Source organism: Harpia harpyja, chromosome 12, assembly GCF_026419915.1.
Source record: "Harpia harpyja isolate bHarHar1 chromosome 12, bHarHar1 primary haplotype, whole genome shotgun sequence".
NCBI lineage: Eukaryota > Metazoa > Chordata > Aves > Accipitriformes > Accipitridae > Harpia > Harpia harpyja.
The window spans coordinates 22348576-22369650 of NC_068951.1; the positions used below are offsets into that span (position 1 = coordinate 22348576).

The 21075-nt window shown below is 35.6% G+C and overlaps 1 protein-coding gene across 3 annotated transcripts in view; it reads left to right on the plus strand.

The window, feature by feature from the left end:
* The window catches only part of CLSTN2 (calsyntenin 2), a 434458-nt gene that overhangs the window by 357141 nt on the left and 56242 nt on the right, over window positions 1-21075 (plus strand). For all 3 annotated transcript variants that reach the window (XM_052803658.1, XM_052803659.1, XM_052803660.1), the window contains exons 7-8: window positions 915-1163; window positions 1745-1866. In XM_052803658.1, coding sequence (XP_052659618.1) covers window positions 915-1163; window positions 1745-1866 — 371 coding nt within the window. The remainder of the gene's footprint in view (window positions 1-914; window positions 1164-1744; window positions 1867-21075) is intronic.

Below are 21075 nucleotides of genomic sequence, written 5' to 3' on the forward strand. Positions count from 1 at the left end.
GCTTTTTACTCTGGGAAGCATACTTTCTGCTAAATGATATCTTTCAGCAGCTAAGTAAAGGCTCTGGTTAGCTCATTACATGTTTTTAAAAGTGATAATTGTTAAGCTGTAACAAAACACAGAGCTGTAAAGAATTGTGCTATTTTATCAGATCTTGGCACCACAGTGTTTTCCATTTCTGTTTTTTGTTTTTCCCAATTAATTCTAACAACCAAATACTGTGTAGCTGGGGACCACTTTGTTAATGATTTACTTTTGGGTTGGAGGAGGGGCGTGCTAATCTGAATTGTGACTACCACTTAAAAGTCTTAGATCTATCATTAGACAAGAACGTATGGAGTTACAACCATCACGTATCTGCCAGAAGCCAGCATTAAAGTGATGTATGTTTTAGGGTGAATACTCTGTATGTATTGACATTCACACTAACATTATCATGAATATCCATGGATGTCTACTGGATATTAGGTGACATGTCCTAGATTCATCCCACTGTACTGTATTTTGCAACACATCACCCCCACATATCGTGTATATCCATGCTATCAGGGAGGGAAGATACAAAGCTTCCCAGCTGGATGGAGAGAATTTGGTTTTAGTCTTAGCAGTTCTCGAAATAACTGAAGAAATGTCATTAATGAGTTTTAGAAAATAATGAGAAGTTTCAAGAAAGATAACTTTAAAATATTTTCTGTAGTTTTCTGTGCAATGCATTTAATCTAGATAACTCCTACTGGCTTACTGTGGTTGGTATTTTATAATGTGTATGTGATTTGACAGTGAAGTTAGTAGGACAATTTGGGTAGTAAAGATAATCTAAAGAGCATGACTCAGAACCCTGGCCTATATTAAATTAATCTTCACAGCTTTTTCATTAGTCTCTCATCATGTTATTCATTATATATCATTTGCAGGAGCTTCCTCAGGTGCCATTGACCTGTTACCATCTCCAAGTGCAATAACTAACTGGACAGCTGGGCTTCTCATGGATAACAATGACATGATTTTTAAATTTGATGGAAAGCAAGGAGCCAAAATCCCAGATGGAATAGTCCCGAAGAATTTAACTGATCATTTCACCATCACTCTGTGGATGAAACATGGACCTAGTCCAGGATTAAGAGCTGAGAAAGAGACTATTCTCTGCAACTCTGACAAGACAGGTGAGCCTGTGTATTGAAAAAACGTTAGTCAAAGGGCATAACAAAGTTAGTAGAGTGTTACCATCTCTTCTCATTTAATTTGGTTACTAAGCACAGATGGTGCCACTCTAAGCATTGCTGACTTGATAGCTTATTGAGGGGACTGATGTCTACCTTAGTTTCAACATTGGTTCTCTTCTTGGATAATCTCTGTGAACATGTCTGTAGATTTTTCAGGAATTGGTTGATAAAATAATTAAATTAGGTTTACTTTTTTTTATGATTTAGATTGGGAAAAACAGTTCTAATTCTTCATTGAAATTAGTTAGATTAAGTATTAATTTGGATTTTATTTATTAGTTTGGACATAACACTTCCATAAACAAAACTAATACAGCGTAATTCAGGAAGATGGTTACCATATGTGGCTTCCCAGAGAAACAAAATCATCCATGATATTGAGAAATGTCAATTATTTTGGATTTTTTTATTTGGTTGGTTTTTGTCTTTTAGCTGTATATTGCTTTCAGACACAATCATCTAAAGAAAAAAAAGGGTTGCTGATAGTTCAGATCACTGATCTTGTTGGTCCCTCCTTTCAGAGATGAACCGACATCACTATGCCCTGTACGTACACAACTGCCGATTAGTATTTCTGTTGCGCAAAGACTTTGATCAGGCTGACACCTTTCGTCCTGCGGAGTTCCACTGGAAACTGGATCAGGTACCTGTGGTTTTCTCTTATCTGTAACCCATCCTTCTCTTCATCCCCTTTAGAAATCATAGAGGAGGACTCAAATCCTAGGGTAACTGCTTTGGGAAATTGGAAGTCTACTGCAATTATGTTGCAACTTGTAACTGTTATGACTCTAATTGGGATCCACATGAAAAGAGATAAATGAGTTAACTTGATTGAATCATTTTATACAGTAGGTTTTTTAATTGAGTCATTTTAAACAGTAAGTAGAGGTTTATATCCTTCAGCAATGGATAGAGACATGACATTGCATATAGTTCCCTAAAAGTTTTCCATTTATCATTAAAAAAAATATATACTTAATCAGCACAATGGAAGTGATGGAAACCTTTATAATAAAGAGTATGCCGACACACAGAAAGGCATTTGTAATATACTGTAAACCTAATCTGCAGAATTTTACTTTCATCTGCTGTGCCGTATGTAATTTCTCCTTATTATGAAGAGTATATAGCAAAGAAATTATTATTAAAGAGATAAGAGTTGCCTTTCATAGATTTATTAATTCTAAGCAGGATAAGGATCATTTGGATGAAAGAAGACAGACTTCAGCAAAATAGTATTTTCTCAAAGCAAGTTTCTTCATGTCTTTGAGTCAAAATTACGATATTGAAGATGTAGATATAGGAATGGTTACTTTCCTAATTCACCTTCAATATGCATATAAAAAGATGATCTTTGTTGTGATTATCAGATGAATGTGTTAAGAAATCATTAACCAGTTTGGAAGCAGTTTCTGCTGTACTTGATATGAGATCTTACAGTGTTTAGAGAGGGGAAAATTTACATTAAATCATATTGAAGATTACAAGTCATAAGTAACTGATGTCACCTCAGATAATGCTGTTCTGAGTGCTGAAAATGGATTTGTATTTCTAAACTGTATACTAAGCATCTAAATTAATGACAATATAAAGTTTATGTAAAGTATTTTGACTTTGAAATTTGAAAGCAATCAACTTCGATATCCTTACAATGAGAAAGGACCAATGTCCTCTCAGTAAATGAAATTTGTGTGTAACTCCTATAATTTAGCCATGACAAAATACTGAAAAATGTACTGTCAAAGATAATTTTCCATTCATGGGGGATGTATTTGATTGTGTGAAAGAACTTTTTCATCTCTACTGCCATCTACAATTACTTTTTTCTTACTCTACTTTCTCCACATCATTTCTATACTTTAAAAAAAACGACAGGAAAATGGCATAAAATGGAAAGTACAGGAATGCTAACATCTTTCCGATTATTTTTTCTTTCTTATATCACAAAAAATCCAGTGTATCCTGAACTATTGTTTTTTCTTATCAAGCAAATTTAGTGTATGATTAGCATCCCTGTTATTGATGAGCAACATATATTCTTTACATTTCTATTCTGACACTATCTTTTCCTTGCAGAAAGTGCTGCTCATCTCAGAAATCTACTTCTGGATCGTCTATTGATTTGGGAAATGTGTTTGAATTTGAGGGTTATTTGTTTCAAAGCAACATGCTAAGACTGTGTGTATCTAACTAGTTAAGTGCAAGTGCCATTTTTTCTCTAACAAGGGATAAAGAATACCTTGGGCAAGTCTACAGATTTTGTCTGAAATTAATAAACCTAGGGGACTTGCACCAGCAGACAACTTCTCACACCTTCAGCTAGAAATTTAAGTAGAATCCTAAATATATGGTGACAGGAACTCATTGTTTGTGATGTAAATCCTAAAGGAACCGAAGGATTTCAACTTAGGGATAACTGAATAAGTCCTTGGAGATATTTTGAGATTTAATCGAGTGTACTCTGAGTTATGTTTCTGGAGAGAAGTTATTTTGTTGAAGCCATCTCAGCAAGAGCATATACTAAAGGCAGTCCAAAGTAGCGCTTGACATATTAACTTTTTTTTATTTTTACTGTTTGGTTCTAAACTGTATTATTTCACTGTCTGCCAATAATTATTTGCGTAACCTAAAATATGCTCCCAAATTGTAGCACTACAGAAAAGTTGAGCTGCAGTTGGGCACTGAAGGGAGAACCTTCCTAACTAGTATTGAAAACTCCTATATGATGGAAACTAGAGATAGAAAAGATCTTTTAGCTCACATCATTAATTTCCTTTCATTCAGCTACTGTCAATTCATTTCCACAGTATATTTTCAACTGCTCTTTCTAGCTGAAAAAGAATGTAAGATTAAAGTATAAATAAAGTTCGTTATGGGTTGTGTGACCAGACTTCCATGATGATTAATTTATATTGTCGTGGTGATACTGTTGTAAGTTTTTTCATGAAGGGACCTGGTAAAGATTGCTTCTTTACCTCTACTTCAAAGCTCCATCTGGCCCATACGGTGGAGTAAATTAAAAGAAACTGAAAATAAAACACATGTGAATAATGGGCTGGTAAGGAACTTGCATGGTTTTGAAGACAAGGCAGTCAGAAATTTTCACTTCAAAGTAGTAAAATTATGCCAGCTTCTAAATATCTACCTGGAGTGGTCTACCTTAGAAAGCACAGGATATTTTAAAACCACATCAAAAAGCAAGTTAGCGTCCCGCTACAAACTCCTCTGGATCTCAATATGAAAAGAAGTTAGGGCTAGATTTTGACAAGTAGATTAAGTGCTCTAGACACTTCTGAAAATCCTGCTAGTTGAATATTTGCATATTTAGATACTGAAATACCTCTGGAAATCTCACCTTTGGAACTGTTCATTCTTTAGTGGCATACCCTCAGATTCCTTGGTTTTTTAAGAAAAGTATGGGAATTAAGCTGTACCTACCTGTTGTACAGTTTCTCACCACCTGCACTGCACTGTGATATGGGATGCTGTAGATGCCATTGCATGTATGACTCTGGAAGAAGTTCAAGGGTTAGTACCAAGCACAGCCATAGTAGAGTAAAATGTGGCAGAGTACTTTATTGATTAGCTCACTTTATGATTGTGACAACAATCTGTAGCTTGTTTTTTTCTGAGAGGAATCTGGTGACCTTGGAATAGGGTGAAGCACAAACTAGTGAAATCATTTATCATTCTTACCGCAGAGTAGTAAAATTTGTTATACCAGCTGCTTTGGGCTCTACCTAGTCCTCAAGAATACTTATTCTTTCAAGGCACTGACCAAGAATATGAGTTTATTGTAATTCCAAATCTAATTTAATTTTCTAGATCTTGTTTCTGTGGCAGGTGGGTGTGGCACACATCTTAGTTGCGGACTCCATTCCTGGCTGAATACAAGGAGTCATGTAACATTTTATATAGCTGCACCTGAGCAGTGCATCTGAAACCTTGTGATACATGCAGCCATCGTAAGTGTCACGAATAGCAAGCGTCTGAAACCTCCACACAGTAGTGGCTGCCAAGTTAGCTCTGGGAAGATTGTGTCTTTAAGTTAGGTCATAGACCTAAGGATTTATTTTCAGTATGGCTTTCAGTATATTTAGGCCTATTTGCTACTTTACACTTAATGGACTTTGCTAAGCTAATTTTTTACTTATTGTGCTAAGGATGCATGACCTGAGAGTGTCATAATCCTGGGCATATGTGCCTTTAGTATTGAACTGCTAACACATGAGATGATTATGTCTGCAAAACGTGCTAATAATCAGAGGTAACAGACTTTAGAATGAAGGTATCCTTGTTACTTACAAGAAACACAGGGAAAACAGAAATTGATGTAGTTTGTTTTTTTCCCCCACTTTCATCCTTTTGGAAATTAACTGTCTTAGTTGTAAGAGAATCCATTAGTAGTAATATCTGGAAGAAAAGGTATGGAAGGAACCATGTTAAAGAAAATCAGTATCAAGTCTATAATGCATGCTGGGTAATAAAAACTGCATGGTTTTCCCAAACAACTGCAACAGTTATGCCCGATTAGAGGTGTTTCCTTCCTTTTACTTATTCCCATTTCCTTGGAAGTGCAGGTGTTTCCTTTGTTTCAGAATCATGACCTTTTTTTCACCTTTTTTCTGAATTTCCCATGCAAAGGTTTAAATTGAGTATCATGATGTGCTTGTCAACTTTTTTATCATTTCTTTTCTCATACTTAACTATAAGACACTCTTAAACCTGAGAACCTATTATGAAAAGTTTTGTCACCAAAGTCAGTAAAAGGCACCTAAATCATCATCTAATTGTCTCAAATGGGTAGGAACGTAGATGTGATTTTAAGTGAATTATTTAGGCAGCCAAATATAAATTTGGGCCATCTAAGAATAACATATGAAATATAAAAACTTTTTCTTTGTTTTTCTTGGAAAGCTGTGATAATTTATTTTAGGGTTCCCTACTATTGGGATGCTCATATGCCTATACGCTCATCTTGTGGACGTGTGACTGGTTTTAAGAAAATGATCAGATTGTACAGCCTCTTGTTGCACACAGGAAATAACGGCATGTGAGATGGGTCTGGTAAGGGCCTGAGCTTTCTGATCTCCATACAGCACAAAAGTACCCTTGGAGACTTGGGAGTTGGTGAACTTCTTAACTTACATCTCTGATCATGTTTCCCTTCAGCCACCAGTGCTATGTCCAGCCTTGTAAAATTCCTTGGTGCAGGTATGCCAGGATTGCAAAAGAGATCAGTTTATAATGAGATTATGTATATTAGAAATGGATTTCTGTTGAAATCAGTGGGAAAATGTTCGTTGATTTTAACAAGGGCAGAATTTCACCCTAGAGATATTAAAAAAAAAAAATAATAATCAAGTCTTCTCACTTCTTTTTCTTTCAATGCAAAGATATTTCCAAAAGCACTTCAGGGAGCTCTGTTAGCAACTCTGTTGTAAAAGTTCGAACTACTGCCCCTTCCTCTCATTGTCATCCACAGGAAAAACCTCTTTTGATCCTCGAATTTCTGCCATAAGAAGTGACAATTCTTGTGTGTTCCCCATTTCTGGTTATATAGTGAGAACTCTCTCCCTCAATTTCTGTCCATTTTAACTGCTGTTTTCTATAATCTGCACAGAACCAAATAAAAATAATAGTTTGAGTAATGAACCAGGGCATTCAAGCCTTTGGTGGTGGAAAACATAACATTAAATAGGACAATGCACAGTGTATTTCACGCTCTGTTCATCATGGATATTACATTTCTTGTACTAATATTGAGGGCAATCAAGCCAAGAGGTATTTTTCCTTCCGCTAAATCAACAGAATAGGAATACTTCTTTGAGTGGAAGAAGGGATCTTAGCCATGGATGAACATTTTTTTTAATCTACTTGTTTTTATTCACAATAGGAAATTATTTTCTGTTTTATACCCATGTTATACTGAAAATAGTCTTCCAGCCCACAGGCAAAATTGGTACTGAACCCATTAAAAAACAGGGAATGCACTGCATGATCTGGAGTCATTCTAAGTCAGCAAAAAAGAGATAAACATACAGAAAGTTATTGTTTCTTTTCTAAGATGAGATAAATTGCTTTGAATAATCCAAAATAAGCCTATAGTGCTTTTCATTGTAGAAAAGCCCCAAACAATTACTTTCATTATAGGAACTAGAGAAAGAGGTTTAGATAAATCTGAATATGATGTATTCTACCTCTTTGTGTGCACATAGATGATGAAGGATCAAGGCAAGGCCTTCCGTTGGCATTTAAGACCTTCACTGACCACACACAATAGGGTCTTCTACCTGTAGAAAGCAGTCTTGTCTAGTCAAGCCCTTCATTCCCATTTACTTTTTAAAATAAGCTACTGTGTAAGGACACAATAGAGCAGGAACTGACTTTTGAAGAAATGTATGTTACATGGTAAGAGGGCAAAACAAAAGGGATTTGGTACCTGGACCTTTTCATAGTTAAATTAGCTATTTCCATTAAATTACAGCATTTATGAGTGAAAGTTCTTCTTATATGCTGGATTTTTAGAAATTGGTTGATTTTGTGCATCTAGTTTTGAGAAGACAATCATTCACATTATGAAAGCCCTAGGTGCCCGCCTCCTTGAGAGACTCAGAGAGAAAAAAAAAAAAGAGGGAATATATATATGGAAAGTACATAGTATTCTCAGTCCTAGAGGGTTAAGGGTATACAGGGGAGATAGAATGGTGCAAGCTTCCATCATCTCTGTGCACTGAAGTTCACTTCTAGATGAAAGACCTTAGGCTTGTCAGTCCCATGCTTTCCAACATGATCCCCTATTGAAAGTTAACTTTTTTTTTATGATGGTGTTTAGTTGTTAATTTTTACTTGAAGCTCAGAAGAGTTTCTTATGCTCTTAATTGCTTATTTTACAAATTGGTATGCAGACCTGCACTGCTCTATGCATACCTCTTTAATAAAACAACAGAAAGAAGTTAGGTGTTTTTTTACAGAGCCAGTAAAAAATAAATGATAAATGAATCATGCTAATCCTGCAACAGAGATGAAATAATTCCAAGACTTTAAAAGTCTTTGCAGCATCCACGGTATCCCAAGTGTCTTACATTATAGCCCTGTCTATTCTGACACAGTTTATTTACCAGTTTCCATCCTTAGATGCTATTTTGACAAGTTTTTATGCAGCATCTTGCTTCAAAACAGCTTTTGCTAGCACAAGGACAAGTCAGCAGTGCTGATAAATGCTGAAAATACTCTTTGAGATTCCAGATGAAAGAAGCTTGTTTAATACAGATTTTTAATGCAACTGCAATATCACTGCTAATAACAAAATCTTGACAAACAAATCATAATGGCTGGCAAGAACTTGCTTTGTGACATACAAAAATTCCTTTGGGCCATCTCTGAAGTATTCCCTATAAATTGGCCTGGTTTTGTGCATTTCTGATTTCTGCAGTCCAGCCCAGTGTGAAATGCAGTGACTGCTCTGTGCTTCTTTAAAAATTCTATGACCCTTAAGGAGCAACTGAGCTGCCTGCAGAAAATATTTTATAATTTATCTATTGGCATTTACTTGAAATTATTTGGACGTGTTTTTCTGTATTTGTATTCTGCATTTTGCAGTTTTGTCATTTTTCTGACCGTGACAGTTTTATTACAATGGTATAGGATTTTCAAACCTGTTCGTGCTGGCCTGCTGTTCCCAAAGACTTAAGGTGAGCTGGGTTGACTCTTCTGAAAATGATACCTATTATGTGCTGTCTTTCAGCTCTTACATGAGAAACTTATTCACGTACGTAGTTATGCTCATTACCTAGGGAAGTTAGATGTTAAAACTACTGCAACCAACATGCCCTTTAGAGCCTAAGACACCCATTTTTCAATCAAATCAAGGAAGAGAAAAAAACCCACAAAACCACAGGAAAAAAATACTGTATGGAATGAAAAAGAATTTAAAACTGACTATAGCACCATGAAATAATGAGAAGTATTACACTCTTAAAGTATACTGTGGGAAGGCCCCCAAATCAATTTAATTTCTTATCTAGATAATATCTTGATAAGGAGTTATTAATATGCCTAAACAAGCTGGATTAAAGTGTTTGTTAACTTGCCTTGTTTCTACAGTACTCAGGAAACTCTAGAAATACAAGGTCTAGAACAGAAACTCTCAATCAAATTATGCCTGTGAAGGTGAATAGTTATATTTGTTTTCTTATTTATTGGCTATTTTTAAAATTTATATTTTATACTGTCCCTGATTTATTAGTTATTTAGTAGTACATTAGTTAGTAATGTAATATTAGTTAGTACAAAATGTGCACAAACTGTTTTGAAAATGTTGCTGAAGAGCAAGATCTGTTACTTGGGCAATTTCCTAGGGCCTCTATGTTGTTTATCTTTCAGGAAAAGCAGGTTGGCTTTGGAGCATTCAGGAAGTGTTTGAAGCATTTCACAAGGGTAGGACTGACATCTTTACCATTCCAAATGCAGGTTAGGAGATAGCGTGTATTAACAAATATAAATTCATTTACCTATGTGCATGAGCTGTTTATTACAGCCCTGGAGCCGTGGTTTCTGGATGTCCACAGTTCAGGAAGAAAGTATGGTGTTGTTTTTCCATTGATTTACTTTCCACATCTGGATAGTCTCTTGGCAATAGCAGAGCCTAGAAATACATATGTTTAAGCATGTGATGGACAATTACGAAAAATGTAAAACTGAGCAGCTTTCTAGCTATACAGTTGAAAAATAAACACAGGGTGCTGCCTAACTGTAATCATCAAGTGTTACTGAACTGACATGCTTGCTTGATGCAATTTAGCAACAAGAAAGTAGACTGTAATAGAATTATTTCATCATGAACGAACTATGGATCTAATTTACTAAGACACATTGAAGTTACAGCATGACAGCACAAAGATGTGCTGCAGCTACAGTACATAATCAGGTCTTTCAGGTTCTTTATCTGTATGATTACAGATCTCTATGATTAAGCAATGTCATTATTTAAAGCTGTAATTAAGCCATCCATATTTTTGAAAGCTATTGTGAAAATAAGTATTACACATTATGAGTTTCAAGGCTACAAAAGCAGCTCACAGCTTGCATGCAAATTAGTTTGCAAACTCTTATGCTTCACAGTAGTGTTGTCACAATGCAACAGTGAATATATGTTATATAGAAAGGTTCTTGTTTGAAAGCTGAATACCTTATTTTCTAATGCAGTTAGTTTCTTGCACCCAATAAGATGAGAACTCCCCCCCTCATTCCAGGATTTTTTTTCACTGTGCTATGGGAATGCAAGATATGATGCATAAGAGTTTCATGAAGCTCATCATTGATTATTGAAGCCCATTAGACCACAGGGCATGTAGCTGGTTACACTGCCAGGTTGGTGACTATGTGCAAAAAAACACCTCAGGGTGTGCATTTCTGTGAGGCTAATGCAGTCTCTTCTTAAGGAATAGAGGTTGGTAGACAGTAGGAAATAACATGGTCTTACAGGGAAAACTTTTCTGGCCAATATCCAAAGCAGAATTAATGGCAAGGGGGAGTTGCTTGCACAGCTCAAGAACAGGTGTCGGTTTGAGAAGAGCATAATATTAATAATGTGAAATTCTGGCAAATGAAATAAAATGGTAGATTAATTATGGTCAGATTCCAGTGAACTCAGTCTACTGTGCTTAGCAAACTGAACGGAAATCTTCCTATTGTATTTTTGTCCATGAATCCAACTTGTTATTAGACTAGGAGACTGAAGCTTACAGAAATCAAATTCTTTGCTACTGAAATGTGCATTAAAATGGAAGTAGAACTTGATCTACTGATCTTCCCTTTTTATAATTTGCCCATTAAATTTTATTTTCTTATTTTTATTATTCAGATTGTAGGGGATGTACTTGGTGCAACCTTGGCAGAGAAAGATGGACTTTATATGTCCTCTTAAAATTCCTTCCAACCTTGTTATGTGTGACTCTCTAATTAATGCCTAATATTTTAAAAATACATTATTATGGTTGCTAGTGGTTTAATGACACTTATATCAGTAATTTGTCATGCAAAAGTGACCATATAAACAACTCCACACCTAAGGCTGTAGGAGACACTGAGTTTTAGTATGGATTTGTCAGTTCTCACTATACCACCTCCCTAGATCATCAAAACCAATTTTCTTATTTACAGAACTCTTAGGATGTATTAGGAATGACTGTGGTGGGTAAACCAAATGTTTATTGCTTACCTGATCTTGAAGAAAGATCAATTTCTCTTTTCACAAAGAGCTCTATTTTTTCAAGATATTGACTGTCTTAAGACATAGTTTTAAAAAACACTTTTTGTATTCACCAGACTTTCAGGAGAATTAATATCTATTGGCCATATTGAACTATTAAGATATTAGTGGTCTTATTTGCTGCAGAAAGTAAAACATTCCTGAGGGCTACATTAAGCATCTGCAAAGCTTATAAGCCAGTGCCTCCACTGGTATAAATCTGCCCTGTTCTTCTCAATGCAACTGCTACTGCACTGGCTGAAAATCTAAACCTTTGCTTTCTTACCAAACAAATATACGTCCTGTAATAGCAAAGGGAACATCAGCAGCTTTTAAATAAGGTCAGGGTAACTGTGCAGTTTCTTAATTCAATGCCACCAATTAGAAATGAAGTCTTCAAGTTGGGCTTGGATCCGTGAACTTTGCAAGAGCATGACAGAGCCAGGATTACTTCAAAATTTAACATTAACTAGCATCTCAGCCCTGATTGTTACAATTAATTGTGAATCCATTTATAGTTTAGTAGTATTATTAGCACTGGCTAGAAAATGGAAATCCTTATGAATAATTTCATGTCTTAAAAGCATTTTTTACTTTAGAGTCGCATATTCTTTGTAAGCAGGAAATTAACCCTACAGAAGCTTCCTAGGCAGGTAAAAGCAGGATCCTCACTTGAATTTTCCATTAGCAGAAATTGTTTTCCAATGAAACTGTAAGTTTCTAAGCACAACTTTAATGTTAAAAATTGCAACTTTATTGAATCATAATTTCAGGAAAATTGCTGACATGCTTTAGTATTATTATTGAGAGATGTAATATTTTATTAGTATTACTTTTTTTTTACTATTTTTGCATATTAAAGTCATAAAAATCCTACATCAGCAAGTAAATTTCCAAAAAGAAACATCACTTACTTGTTGCACAAAGTTCTACTATCATATAGCATACCTTCCAAGTTTTAAAGTATATTCACAGCAGCCAGTTAAGTTCCTATTCCTAATTTACTCACATCTGCTCAGAAACAGAAGAAAAGCTGTAGGCTGATAGTGCACAGATCTTCCAAGCCCTGTGCTAGTGTTCTTCCAAACAGAGAATTAATGGTATTCAAGGCACTGAAGAATTTTACTGCATTTTTTCAAGCAGTCAGAGTTCAGGGTCCTGGTAAGTTATTTTCCAATCTTACAATGATTGTTTTATTACAAATTCAGCCTTTTCCCTTTCAATTAGTTTACTCCAATTAACCTGTGGACGCAAATTTGTTCAGAGCAATTTACTGTTGCTGTTGTAATTGGATACACAGCCTGCATGGCATTTTTTATTCTTTGTGTAAGTGGCCTCAAGCTCTCTCTCACTGAGGCATCTCTGCTGACATCATTGGATTTGGATGCACTCCCGAGTAAGGGTTTGCTGTAATGCTCCATGGCCAGCACAGAGACCCTGTTTTCAAATTCAGTCTTCATTTTCTGTGTTCTGAATATTTAACTGAACGTGGGTGATTTAATGAAGATTCTTGCAGTAACTTAACGCCCAGTGCTCAGCTGAAGTAAATAGAAGAAGAATTGGCATCACATTTAAGTGTATTACAATTCAAACAGAAAATTATTTTATTAGTCTAACTCGGGTGTATGCAATAGAATACCATACTACTTTGTATGCAGAGGTAACAGGAAATGTCCAGTTCCCTTCAGATAACTGCTATAAGAGACCTTTCTGAATGTCATACTTGGATTCCTTGCAGTACTGTTCTTCCCTTCCTTGACAGTCACTTTCTAAGTTCAAGTGGACTAATTGTGTTTTGATTTCAGAAATACACAGCCCTGAGCTGGCATACCATTTACCTATGGACTTATCATAAGTATTTAAGCAGTTACAGTTGTTTTCATTAAACTATCCACATAGCTTCCATATAAAAGCCATTCTGACTTACAGTTTCAATTGCAATTTTCGTACATGTTAAGTAGTTTGGTTTGTTTTGGAATTTAGGCATCAAGAATCAGCCCAGAAATAAATCTGCACCTACATTAATCACCAGCTAATTAAAACCCAACAATGCCTTTCTCACCTACCTTTCAGTTTTGTGTTACACATAGCAGTGGCTTGGACTTAAGACACATTTAGGCTGGTAGAGTCTTACAAGAGAGGGTTTTCTGCACAGCTTTTAATTGCTTGCCTTGGAAGTTTTCGGGAAAAGAATAAAGCCACACAGCTTTTCATAAAGGCCCAGGAAATCAAGTAATCCTCTGATTTCTTACATGCTCTTGAACTTTCTCATCAGTAGGTGCCTTTTTCCTCATGACCTTGACAGTTGAGTGACTAGCCATCTTTTCAGCATTTGAAAGCCTTCTGCAATCCTTCAAGCCAATGAATCAGTTCTTGATGTATACAGGGACTAGGGTATCTCAGAATCATCCACCAAAAACCCCTTTATCCTTTAAAATTATGTAGACTCCAGTACCTTATTCCTGCTTTGACTCCTAAATTTTGTTGGCATTACATACAGTAACATTTGCTTGAAAATTTGAAAGAAAAGATCAACAATTCAGTATTTCCTGAAATTTGCACACTAAATATGTCGGGTTCTGCTACAAATGTCTGAGTTCCAAGTTGTGGAAGTGCTACTTTTAAGCTTTGGTATGAAAAAGTGTGTATCTCTGTGACTGCTATTGATATGACTTTTATGAAAAACATCTCTCTTGAATTTCATGCCTTCAAAAATCTTACCTGTCAGTTTCCAATTTCATGATACCTCTGCTAGCAGCAAAAATTTTTGCATACTTATAGTTTAAGGGCATCTTACAATAATTATTTTAAACTGAAATAGTAGTTTAATAGGACAGATGTGTGCTGCATTGTCAGTTGCGGTGTCTGTATCTGAGCTGAAGGCACACAAGCTATTTTTCACAGTTATATTTTGAAATAGAATAGGTCATCAAAAATTAAAAATAATTGATTTTATTGTTATAATTCCCAAATTTCAGTATGGCTGGTTATTTTAATTATCAGCTTAGAAAACTAAATGAAAGCTTTACTACATTGAATTATCCACACAGTCTATTGATGTATTGTATGTATTTGTATGCATTGGGAATGAAGATTATGTCTAGAGTAAGAGTATGAAACCTGCATGACTTCATGCATTAATGGTGTCTTAACCTCATACCCGTAATTTGAAAATCAGAACACAAGTCTTTTTTAGTAGCCAGAAGAAATACAAATGTTGCTTTTCTGTAATTTTTTCAATATTCTGTACTCTAAATTTAAAATACATTATTAATTTGTACAGTGAGTGATGCTGTCCTCTTAACCTAATCAGCAGTGGGAATAATGCTACATAAAAAAAATTAACAATTCCCGTGCACCAAGGGATGGGTAGGTGTATGCTTCCTGCACACTTGAGGGGAGTGCGCAGCCCCACAGTGTTTGATGCTCTCACAGATTCGCTTTGATAGTTGGCTGCCCCAGATAATTGCCTTTTCTCTGATAATAAATTAGCTATGCTTTCAGCTGTGATTTTGGTATGACAGAGTGTAAATGTGATTTCTCACACTAAGTGCATCCTGTCTTCAAACCCTTCAAACATGTTGAGTCATCATCAGGAAACACTTGATATACAAGCCCTTTCAGGAGCTTCAGAATCTTTTCTTGTAGAGCTAAAATGTGAGAGGATAAAAAGCGTTAAATGAAAAAAATAATACTTAAAGCTTATGATTCAGAAGATGCTTTGTCATACTTAAGGAGTAAGAGTAAATGTTAGAGAAAAAGGACATCTCAAAAGGAGATACAGATCTCTACACACCTCTGGGTACAGATAGACAAGAGATACAGGGTTACATATCAACATATGTATTTTGCATATATTCTTGGAATTTTAAATTATTTTTTTCATATAAGGCAAACCTGAGAATATTTTTTTTTAAAAAAGCAAAGCCTTATTTTATAGTAATGGTTTCATCTGCCACCCATTAATATCTGTAAGTCTGCTACTTATCTGAGTAAAAGGGAGAGGGAGGCATTTTTATGTGAACTTAATTTCCATAAAGTTTTCTGTACAAAATTATCAAAAAAACCTCAGTCATTGCACCTAATTTTTGTTCACAGCATAAAATTTAGGTTTCAGAAAGAACATGAGTGCACGTATTTCCTGTGCAGTGGTATAAAGTGGCTCAGGCTTGGTGGTGCTACAGCAGAGCAGTCGCTAGCCTTGGGCAAGTAAAGTAAATTCTGAGATAGTACTGTAATGATACATGGGTATCATTTGTTAATATTTCAAATATTCTTCAGTTGCTGAGTGTAATCTACCTATATGTCATGCTGTACATACATAAACCCAATGTTGACCTCAGTTTCATTGTTTAGAAGGAAGAGAAAAGGTGCATACAACTGAAAATGTCTCATGCATGCAAAATTCCTAATTTTAACAGCTGTAGTATATAGGGAATGACAAATGTTCTGGATCTAAGATTGGAATTGGACCTTGTGTGTTGCCACTTATCTTTTGGAGCTATCTACATTTATAATGATTTATGGTATTTATGGTCTTGGTAGCAATGGATAGGCTAAATCAGAATTCTTTGGGGCATTTTGGTATGTAAGATGTATGTTCACTTTATGGTACACAGGAAAATTATTGGCCAGGATTACTTTACTATTTATTTGGCTTACCTCTGTATGGTCATAACTACTTTTTAATATGTAATCTGAAGAATGCTTATTTGGTGTGCGATCACTTCAAAACCTTTTTTTTTCCTTATCCCTTTGCGTGCTTAATCTGTTTTATAAATTAATTTTGGGGTTCAGCACACTATATTTGAATAGGGCACAAGTGATTTCCAGTCCCTGAATGGAATGTAGTAGCAAACACTAAATGGTTTTGTCGATCATGAATTGATGAGTACTTTACAAAAGAAACAATGCAAATTCAATCTAATCATCTCCATGAGGAGTAGTACCTTTCAAAAAGCATAAAGCTGGCTCCTGGGTCTGACTGAGAGTATTGGAAGGGAGAAAAGTAGCAGTGAAGCAACAGAATATGTTGACTATGAGGATCTCTAAGTCATATAGGAGAGAAATACAGATAGAGCTTTAGTTCTTGCTATGAAAACATAAAAATGAAAGAACTGCTGGAAGATGCAGGGGGATGAGGTGAAGAGACAAGGGAGAAAAAGGATGACCATAGATAGGAAGAAGGAGAAAATGAGTACAGAAAGTGGAGAGGAGTGAGGTTGATGCTGCCATACAAAAGTCTGGGTTTTTTCCAAAGAATAAATTTTTACTGAAGAATCACATGATATAATTTTGGGGAAAGCAAACTGTACTGCTGAGATACCTGAGGAAAGCTGAATCACTTAGTATCTGCCATTCCTTCTGTTAATTGTGAAGCTGCTATCAGCAGAATCACAGCAAAATGAGAAGGAACAAAACTGCAGATAAATAAGCCCTTATTTCTTTTTGGTGTTGAAGAAATCAAAAAAGTATTGGATGGGTAGTTTAATTTTGAGGGATATTGTATTTTAAGAATTCTCCTGTGAGGGACAGACTTTTCACCCCAAATTACCTTCTGACCCTGCCAAAGGTTCTAGGGATGTTAAAAGGAAATATCTGCTCTTGTAAAAGTTCCATATGAATTGGTTTGGCTCTATTATACTAGAGGAGCAAATTGGACTTTTTGTCCCCAATATTCAGATTTTGTTTTCCTCTTTTTTCTTTTAAAAAATGATATACAATTTTGAAAACACCTGAACCATTTTTGCTACATTTTGGCAAACATAAAAAGCTGTATTTTTCAGTGGTTTGGTTTTTTTGGTTTTGGGGTGTTTGTTTGTTTGTTTGTTTTCCTGAAGAACCAGTTGCCCCATTTCTAGCAACAGTAATTTTATTTTAGGAAGATGTCTGTAATCCAGCAGCCATTTTCCAATCAGCAAAACAGTGCTTCACAGGAAGAATTTCAGCCACCTCAACTGTGAATAAATGTTTGAACTTTTAGATACTTACTCTAATGATATCCATAAAACTTTAAGGGTTTGTGCAACACTGATATTGAAAATTTCTTCCCACAGTCTATTTGTTTCATGGCCCTAACATCAGCCCAGGACTATTCTGGGATGCAGGCCCTCAATGCTGACTTGTTTCCTCCCATAAAAGCACTAAGAACATGATTGTGATTAATATCGAAAGCAAGTTATATACTGACTAAATAACAACATTCTCTGGCAAAGTCACAAATATAGCTGATAACTAATTACCTCTGTATGGTATATAACATATAATCAGCCTGTCTGCAAAATGCCAGCTATGTAATTAAAAGCCCAGCAGTTACCATTTCAGTAAAGAGACTATGCATAATATTTGGGTTGTATAATTTCCTGACTTATCTTTGAGTATAAATACAGAAACATGGATATACAACCATTCTTCACTTTACAGAAATTATGAAGGTAGCCAAATATGACTCATTGCCACCTTTTATCTGCAATAAAAACAAAATAGCATTTGCTTTTCCCTTCGTTATGTCCTAATTACCTGCTGGAATTGAAGTAAATAAAATACTAATCTGTATGGGGAAGAAGCATCTATTTCTTATGTTTCTTTCTGCGGTTATAGCTACCTCCATCTCAGACAATAGCAATATTCAAAATTATTATAGTAGTGGGCACCCATATGAATAACACTTAGTGATTCTCTGGAGATATCCTCTCAGTTTAATGTGAGAGCTGTGTAAGAGCAGGAATTCTTTTATCTCTGATTTGCACTGTGCATCTTCAATACAGCAAATACCTTTCAAGTAAATCACCTTTCCCAAAATGTGGAAAGAGTGAAAGGGTGTTTAATGCCTGTGTCAGCTCTATCTTCCTTTGCTGAGTATGTTTAAAGTAGCTCTTGGAGGCTTGCAAGCAGTGTCAACATTTCCTTCAGAGATAGCAAGACTTTGAAGAGGAATATGCCAGGCGATAGAAAGCCTTCAAAGAGCCAGCAGTACCATTTTCAGCAAGAGAGAGGTCATTAGCCCAGGGGAGTACTCTGTTGGGCTTTCTTCTGTGTGCAGACTACCCAACCCAAGAATCCTGGTGTTTTCCAGGTGGTAGGTGAGAACTGAGGTATCAAGACTGGATATTTGTTTCATGAATGAAAAATAGCACATAGCAGTTCCTGTGGAATTTGAATAGATGAGGGGAGTCTGGTGCTTTGGTCTAACAAAGCGGGTGATGTGTGTAGGTTGGAATGTGTGACAGGAAAGAGGAGAGAGGAGGTCTCTACAGAATCCAGTTTTCAGAGCTAAGCCCAAGTGTTTCCCCTCAAAAGCAAACAAGCCACAACTAACCTGCTTGCTTTGTCTCAGGAGTCTAGTTTGCATTAATCACGCTCTCTGCACCTTCATAACATGTCTAAATAACTGCCTGAAAACAAGCATTATATTTGTTCAGACACCAACAGCAAGGGAAGGATATATCATCCTATTTTTAACAGTGACAACCTCCTTTTTCTTAGTGCAACCTCCTTATGCTCAGAGAGAAAAAAATACCCAGGTATTGAATACCCTTCAGGAGTATGGCCAGACTTCTCAGCTGCCTGAAATCTCAGTCCTTGGAGCAGCAGGCAGTCAAGACGCCTGACTTAAATGTAACCTTTAACATTTGAGTATTAGTATTCCAGTCAGGTTTTTAGAAAGCAAACTGAAAAAACCCAGTATATTAATATTTGCAAAGTAATTGCAAAGGCTAGGAGGGCTTGTTTTGTATTAACACTTGAAGTCTTTTTTTTTTTTTTTAAGTATTGTTAGCATACTGAAAAGTATTTCCTTGGTTTTCTGGCAAATAATACATGTCTCAGGAGGCTAGTTAAGCATGTATTTCATTTAGTTTATGACCAGAACTCCATTTGCAGACCATACATATTACTGAGCTCTCTGAAGAGTGAAAAATAAGTTCATTGCAAATCTCTTAATAGAAATATCTAACAGGCAGAATCCCTGCACGTATCATCTGAGCAGAAGGCAGATCCTGGAGATCAGAGAAAGTGGTTTAAATTCCAGATAAATTCAGAAATGAATGATGAGGCCTCATGAGTGAAACAAACTAGAATTCTACATATGCTGTCTTGAGATGGGAATAAACTCACAGACCACGAGCTCATTTCAACTGTCTTCGAAGACAGTTTGCTCAAAAGCCCACACTTCTTTTCAATTTTGGTTATGCATAAGTTTTAGAAAGGACATTAATAATGCAAGAATGTAAGACTAACACAGTCTGGGCCTCAATGTACATGAAAACGCTATCCCTAATCTACTTGGGATCTACTTCTCATTGATGTATTCGTGACCATAATGTGTACCTTTTGGAAATAAAAGGGTTTCATACTTTGTAAAAGCAATAATAGTCAAAATTCAAAACTTTAATTGAAAACTTCAATAAAATAATGTCAATCAGATTTCAGGTCTCAGACTATGAAACAAATGTCAATCAGATTTCAGGTCTCAGACTATGAAACAAATGAGGTATTTGGGCTATTTCAGTTAGGAGGTCAAAGGATCTGGCAGGTTTTTTTTTTCTTCATGTTATTCTTATTTGTTAAGTGGTAATAATGTGTTTGGTTTGTGAATAATTCTCAAAGAAACTATCTCCCTAAGTCTTTGCATTTTTAATCTCTGATCATATGTATAGACATTTGGATGTATAACAGCTATACCAGTTTCTGTAATTTAAAGAGATGTTTAACAGAAAATTTATACTGACAAATCATAGCATAGCTCAATATCTGGCATATAAATAAATATGCTTTTAAAGTTGGAGACAGAAAATTAAGCTTGCAATGTTTATTCTGGGTACGATTTTGGTTGCTCTCTTTATTCCTCAGATTCAGTTAGATAAGGGTTGTTTCAACTTGGTTTAAAAAAATGTTACCATGTTTCATTCATCTCAGAACATTTAGAAAGAAGCAGTTTCCCACCCTGATAGGACCAAGGAAGTATTTTGTTAAGCCTGACAAGCTGCAGCATTTCAAGGTGGGATGTATAATGCCTCTTTCTTCCCTTTCTTTTCCTGCTCTTTGCAGCAGTAGATTTCAAAGGGTAAATCCATGCTGACAGTGGCCATGCTGCATTTCTGAAGCAAAGTTCTTTGCATTATCCTTAATAGTTTTATTTACTCTTTTATATGTTCAGGTAACTCAATTGTGGAATGTTGGTATGGTCTGCAAATAAATAGCAGTAACCATCTTATTAACTGCTAAATCTCAGAGCAGCTTACAAAGACCATCAACATAACTGTCCCCTTTAAAATGGAAAACATTTGGGAAGCAGTGTGTCTGTCCAATAGAATGCTGCTTTTAGTTTGTCTGCTAAAAAGATATGAATGGGTAGGATGATCTTTTGAATGAAATTGACAAAGAGCATAATTCAAGTTCCCGTGTTAATAGAACTGGGATATTATAATAATTTTCATCCATAAATAATACATTTACAGGAACTGATTAAATGCTAATCTTTGTTTAGAAAAAAAAAACCCACCATGTAGATTGCTTTTCTAGATCATCTTCTGCCTTTGGTAATAGGAGGAGCTTCCACTGGCCAAATATCATTTTACAAAGAGTAAATTCTTCTTGTGC